The sequence below is a fragment of the Varroa destructor genome, unplaced genomic scaffold (genome assembly GCF_002443255.2).
Source record: "Varroa destructor unplaced genomic scaffold, Vdes_3.0 BEIS01000004.1, whole genome shotgun sequence".
In the NCBI taxonomy this organism is placed as follows: domain Eukaryota; kingdom Metazoa; phylum Arthropoda; class Arachnida; order Mesostigmata; family Varroidae; genus Varroa; species Varroa destructor.
Genome location: NW_019211457.1, coordinates 41255523 through 41262637, shown reverse-complemented (window position 1 = coordinate 41262637; position 7115 = coordinate 41255523). Strand labels below are relative to the sequence as shown.

Below are 7115 nucleotides of genomic sequence, written 5' to 3'. Positions count from 1 at the left end.
TATATATTACGTTGTATTTCTGCAGATCAATCTTTGTCTAGTTGTAGCGGGCTACCTTTATGGGGGGTTAGTTGTACCTGCAAAGTTCAATTGGAGGAGGATTATTTGTTAAAATGTCAGCCAGGCGAAACTAAAGAGTGGTATTGCGTTTGTTAATTTTGGGGGCGGAAAGCATGTACTACTCCCTCGTGCCTAATCTAATCTATACATAGCAGATGGCATAACGATCATAATTATAGGAGGCCATTAAAAACTAATAATGCTTTTAAGAACTTCTGCTAAGCTTCTGAAAGCCTAATAGCTTTCCAGAAGCCTAAATGCGAATTCTGTTTAGCTAAGAAAACGTCACCTCCACCTTGCCTTCCCCAGTGCCCGCCCCTAGCCCCAACGAATGCATTAGATATTATTTAATTTTAGTGTATATATATATATAATGATTTCATTTCATAACGCAGTCATCATGATTGCCATTTCACTTTGGACCAACACAAACGTTTTTGACATTTCATTATTAAATCTGGCTATGCAAGTTAATAGCGAAGAGGTATCACGACCGCATTATTCTCTTACCGGAAAAAACCATCACCACATTCAATACATATTGCCCTCCACTGACGTTCGAAGTTCTCTTATCACCGCTACATGCAAGAGTACATCGAATAATCCTATACAAATATTGCATATCCTTTTCTCATCTCTACACAGCGTCACGTCAATTGGTGGCCACGTATGGTTTTGCGCGCGAATGTGATCTAAAGAGCTGGCTATGTCCTTCAAACAAAAACGGGCCTAAAAGCCTGATTTGAACCTACGAATGAGAAAGAGAGAGGGAGGGAGAGAGAGAGGGAGGGGGAGAGGGGGGAGAGAGAGAGTGAAAAAGGTCCGCAGATGATGAGTAGCAAATGGCTGTAGAAAAAAAACTATTCTTCAGAAATACGTTACGTTGCCGCTCAGTGGCTGGTTAAAAAATATGAACTTTTTCATATCATCATCGAATCCTTTTTAACTGACCTTTCGTCTGTGCGTAACTGACCTTAACAGAGCTTTAAGCTGTAGCCGCGCTTCTGTTGACATGGTTGGTTAGTTGTATGTTCTGTGCGATTGATTCTGTATCATTATAAGCTTGAATAATATTTGTGTACATATTAAGTTTAACCAGATCATTCGTGTGTTCCTTTGCATGTTAGGGTCAATATTTCACTGATTTTGGTTTCATCATCTATGTTTCGTTCTTTCTTTTCACTTCTGTCATCGTTTAGAATTTCGTCCAGTGGAACTTTGAGTAAATAAATATATTTTATAGAAAACAATTAGTAAGGTAAACGTAACAGTTATGTATAATATTACAAATTTTGCTACGTTGAATGGCGCTAACAATCCAATACTTATCAAAGCAACATGTATGTAGTTCAAAGAGATACAACAGTCTACTATGTGGATTGTTTCATAGTATCCGCCTGATTCATTGTCGGGAAAAGGCACCTGTCTGACTCTGCCTGTATAACGAAACGTTTTCTTCTTTCTCAGTTACCCTCAGTGAAAATACCTTCTATCTCTGCGTCTCGCATCCTGTATGCATGTGTTTAAAAAATGATTTTAACTCCCCTAGCCTCTTATAGAGCTCGACAGAGCTGGCAAGATGCTGTTCGTATAGGAAAAAGTGAACTGTTCCATGAATCATTAGTAGAAAAAAAAAGTAGTGACTACTCGTAACGAATCGTATACACGAACATACAAACTTAGTCCTCTGATTTTCAGTTACGGTGGTAACTTGCCATACATTTGATCTGAGCGTATAAATTTTGCACTTAACCAAAGCCTATTAAATTATTACGTACATTTACGCGCCAAGCGTGTGCATCTCTCCTGAGCGACGCGCTCATTTGCTGCACGATTGAGATGAACGTTCGTTCACTCTTCGCTCCGAGTTTTGCTTGAAAACGAGATGTAATTACTACGAGCCGACGATCCCGATAACGGCTTTAATAGCTTTGATTCATCCTGTGGGTGGGTAACCTTTGGATGAATAACAGACCTTCAACCTGAGAATTTTCAAAGGTTCTCCTCGCGACTTGCTTGCTTAACGAGTTTAACGTTAATAAAGTGGGCCAATACGAATACGTATGGTACGATCTGCTACCGCTGATAAGCATTTTTGTGGTAACTTAGAAAAAAAAAATTTGCTTTTGATAGAAGGCTTGATAGAGACGACTACTTTTGTTAGATGGTTATGTTGGAGAATTCAGCTCTTGGAAGAATGAAACTAAATTTGTGAAAATTTATACTTTCGAGCATGCACATACAGAGATATCTGCTTAGTCATATATAAACACAATCGAATTTAGCCCCGGTTACTACCTAACTTCTAGCTATATCGGCGTTGTTCAATTGGCTACATAAAACGGCACTTTATCACATGTAACTTTTCGAACTATTTAAAACTGCGGCTATGCCATTGTCGCCACCCTATCCGCCGCCTGTTCATTAGATTATAGTCGACCAGTTTGTAGCTGCCGCCATCAGTCCACTGAGCAAACAACTATCTTTAGTATAATAGCATGCGTCATGTCCGTCAGATTCAACTGTCCGCTTCCCTTGTCACAACTGTTTCCTCACCATTTCATCTAATGAAAAGCATTGAGTTTATTTTTATTAATTTTACAAATCTAGATAAGATGGCTGTTCCTTTCCATGCTGTGACGGCTCCAGATGCATTGCATTTATGTCGTTGTGTTGCGTGGCTACTATACGTACGCTGTTATTGTTCTTTCCATTGTTGTTTATTCTGTTGTTGTGATATGCCCTACAGGCTGCACTCCTGCCGCGTTGTCTGTCGTCGACATCGGCGACGTCGGCTTCGACGGCCGGCAAAGGTTCGTCATCCTCGTCGTCCCGACTGCTGTCATTATCTCCTCTTAGCCGGCGCATGGATTCTCTTGTCCTGTCGACCTTTTCGTCTGTAATAACGAACAATAACAACAGCCATAATAATAATAATAATAATAATAATAATAATAACAACAGCAACGGACGAAAATCGAACTTCCTGCAGATGGCGGCTGCCACTGCCACCAACAGCCATCATCATCATCATCATCATCAACAACAGCTCCATTGCAACAATTATTCCAACAATAGCATTAACTTCAGCCCAGGAGGCACTTCCTCGTCCTCAACTACGACGATTTCTGCCTTAACTAGTTCGCCGAGCACGAGCACTTTAACAGTCAGTAGCGGGCATAGCACTGGCAACGCCAAACGAGTCACTGATAGTAATAACGGAAAGGGGAAGAGCAACAAAAATCAAAAAGCCACTAACAACAACAACAACAATACTAGTGCGTCGATGATGGCCCCTCCGCCTAATGGCAGAAGTGCGATTAAGAACACGTTCGGCAAAAAGCGGAGATCTAGTGGAGCTCAGAAAGCGAACGCCTAGGCCGACAAATAACCCCAAGTAGAATATCATGGCGCTCTCTAAAAGCTGGGGCGACACAGAGTGTACAACTACATCAAATCACACCTAATACGTATATATATATATATATATACATATATATATATATATATATATACATATATATAAAAAAGAAACATCAATGGACATCGAACGCGCGAATAATTTTATCACAGCCGTCAAGTAACTATGTCTTCATCAATAACAGTATATCGTCGTTGGGTTCAGAGCGGGCGATAAAGATTCTAGCGATTTCACGGTATGCTCAGGCATACCGCATTACAAATTAGAAAAGCGAAAAAAAAAAGGAAATCGTTAATACATAGCAATGCCTTAACTCTTCAGTTCGAGAGCTGAACTAAAATAAAGGTCGCAAACACACGCACATGGTTTATTAATTAGCGGTTTAATAAAAAACCGTCTCCCGTTCTAAGACAGAGTAAAGAAAAAAAAGTTAATCACAATATATATATATATAACGAAAAACAAGAAACAGACAATGGCTTTATATGACCGAAAAAAATGACGTTGAGAAATAGTCTTATATGATTTTGTTGACTGTATATGTAGAGGCAAAAAAAAAAAGATTCTATTCATATATTTTAATATATTTTCTCAATGTGTAGGCTGTACATGTATATTGATTCACGTACAGAAGTCTAGTCGAAAGGCGAAGGTAGAGGACAGGCCATAGTGACGAAACAGATCACGTATCATTATTACGAATATTGTTCTGTAGAAGTTCAAACTAGAAGGTAAAAAAAAAATTTGTCTAACTGTGAAAAATGAGTGTTAGCACCGATTAGTGTTAGCAGTGACGACTGCTAATTGATTCCTTCCCTCGTCAATCCAGCCAAGTTGGGCATAGGTTTTAGCCGTCTTGTCCCTTATAATAGACAACGCAAAGGTGATTAGGAACCAAAATTTCTTTCCTTTCTGTTGAGATAGCGTTCGTGCAATATCCTTAGTCTTATGTCTTATTACATCGACCCCCCCCCCCCCCCCCCCCATTATTATAATTCCTATATACACGAATCGTCTCTGAGTTAGTCGTTTCAAAGGAAGACATTTTGGGTCATTCTTCTTGGTGTACAATAAGTGCAAGTGACTTTTTAATGTTAATATTCCTATCAACGAACTAGATATATAATAAAGATGTAGTTATATAGCGACAAGTAATCTGACTTACTTTTTAATGATCGTAGTTACCAAAATCATGTAGTGTTATTTTGTCATGCGGTTTTTTTCAGCTGGTCTCCGAACCGCCCACGTTTCATCGATCGCGTTCTAGTACGATGCCGACAAATGAACTCCACGTCGTAGGCAGAACCTAGTCGATTTGACAGAGTAAGTATATTGGAATTGTATCGTATTTATTTTCGATACAATAACGCCGGTCAACAATTGCCGCCAGAAGAGATGCTCGGCCATATTGAAAAGCCTAAAATGACAGCCGTGCGGTACAGCTGATCTTCTGGACGATTACCTAACGAAAAGCGGCAGTATTCAGGTTTTAAAAAAATTGAATATACGATGGTAAATAGCGTTAATCTACCGGTCCTCGAACGAGTGCGTATTTTGCGCCCCTATGTATATATATATATATATATATATACGAGTGTCTCAACTACTTGGTAGGTCAGCGGTCAAACGTGATCCAATTATCTGATTGAATCAATGCATTGCTATTAGGTCTCACAGAATAATGTATATCGTATCATTCACCTCGTCGCTATATGCCTAAAGAAGTTTATTACAGAGCCTAAGGATAGGTAATAGTGACGTAACCTTAACTAGCGAGTCAAACCCTAAACGCGCAAATTCAAGTGGTTCATATGGATGGAATCTTTGATGGGAAAAAAAACATGGAAACAAAAAGCTAACATTTGTGAAAAGTGTGTGCGAATCCTAACTTTACTTTTAGTTTTGATAGACTAAAATGGTCGCTTCATCTACTATTTCGCCAGTAAGTCTATGAATACAACCCAACACTGCTGCATATGAATGCTGTTCCGTTCTGATCGATAATTTACATAAGGATGGAATTTTGTACAAAGATACTTTAATTTACTTTATAGAAAATACGATATAAAAACTGATTTGCGTCGCTTAAGTATACAATGTATAATAATCTATTAATAATAATCATTGATATTATATTATTAAGTGTAATTATGATTATAATTAATAATAACGACGAGGACAGTGATGTATTTGCCATAACGGCACGACAAATGAAGCCGACAGTACAATGAAGCTAGGATGCCGATGGAGTGCGACAAAATCGTAGGTATTGACGAAATACTTTGAACGTAACATGGCCAAAAAAACCACCGAGTTAATCAAGGTATAAATGGGAAACACCCAACAATGTCAGACAGCAGAGGTTCAGGACATTTTTATTGCGGACTGATCAAGGTGTCAATGGTTGCTTCGAATGGCTTTCTGTTAGCCGACTATGATTGTCATCCGATGCGGGAGAAGAGTGGTCAGAGATTTATACTGAAATAACAGGAGGGAGAGCATTTTCTTTAATGGGCAAATATCGTCCCCTTTGCTGAGGAGAGTAACGACTCGAGTCTTATTTCTGGTTGAAACGTCCGTTTGTACGTCCCGTGAACTGTGTGGTATAATGAACCTTATTTCCAGAAATCGGTAAAGATGTGCTGTAACGATAACAACTTGAGAGCCAAAACATGTAAATGTCAAAGCAGATCTGGCTTGGCTGTTAAACTACCTGGACTGCAAGAGTTCCAACAAAATGTGATGATACTTCAACAAAAGTTTCGACAGCTCAGGTTTTGAAGAAGACAAACTCACAATCACATTGTTAAGAGCTATTTAATGAAATAAAATTGAAGATTGTTATTCTATTTTTCTTTTTTTTCTCTTTTTTGAACTGGAAACAAATCTTACTATCATCCTTCCTAGAGATACACGAACTATTTTGCGTACAGAGCAGTATAAGAGCGTCTGTAAATAAATGAATGAGCTCATAATTTTATTCTGGTATTGTACAGGAACAGGTATACTAAAGCCTTATCCAATAATAGTACAAGGTGAGCCAAGTCGGACACTACTTAGTGAGGTCGTAACATGGGTTTTAAGGACGTATTTAATGACAGAGGCGTTTACGATGAACGTTGAACCTGTTACTTTCGACTGCATCGTACTTCAGTCGACGACCTTCTGCTGCCTGTACTGCTAACCGACTAGGAATGGCGCGTATAAAATGTGCAACAACGAGTGGGTATGAATTAAAAGGATCCGTACAAAAAAAAAGACGAGTTTATCAACGCGGTTCATCCTGTGCTTTCCGCCATGCTGATGTTTGTTTCACTATAAACTATGACTATTGATTTTTTGCCTTTACCATTATTCGCAAACATTATTCAATGTCCCCAAATTTAGCGATTCCCTCTGAAACGGCTTTTAGAAAGCCATCCAATAACTGATAATAACACTGATGTTAATTACTGCATTGTCGCCTCAAGCTAACTTAGTTAATAATAATAATAATAATAATAATAAAATAAAAATAACAATAACTTAGTTAAAAAAATAAAAAAAATTAGAGTAATTGTTATAATGAAAATAGTTCTGTCTTATTGCTTCTGAATGTACTTACTAATTTAGTTCATGTTTATAACGAGTATAC

General features: G+C 38.3%; 1 protein-coding gene across 11 annotated transcripts in view; it reads left to right on the top strand.

The window, feature by feature from the left end:
• The window catches only part of LOC111249850 (protein ECT2-like), a 27483-nt gene extending 21153 nt beyond the window's left edge, over nucleotides 1-6330 (top strand). Inside the window, exons 13-15 of one of the 11 annotated variants that reach the window (XR_015327677.1) lie at nucleotides 2810-2873; nucleotides 4708-4804; nucleotides 6107-6330. Coding sequence is in view for 9 of the 11 variants with exons in the window: in XM_086989084.1 (XP_086845210.1) it covers nucleotides 2810-3439 (630 nt within the window). In the remaining 2 variants the exon portion in view is untranslated. Of the gene's footprint in view, nucleotides 1-2809; nucleotides 4637-4679 lie in introns of those variants that run through there. The other 10 variants (XM_086989086.1, XM_086989088.1, XR_015327678.1 and 7 more) reach the window with 10 other exon arrangements.
• Nucleotides 6331-7115: the final 785 nt, after the last annotated feature.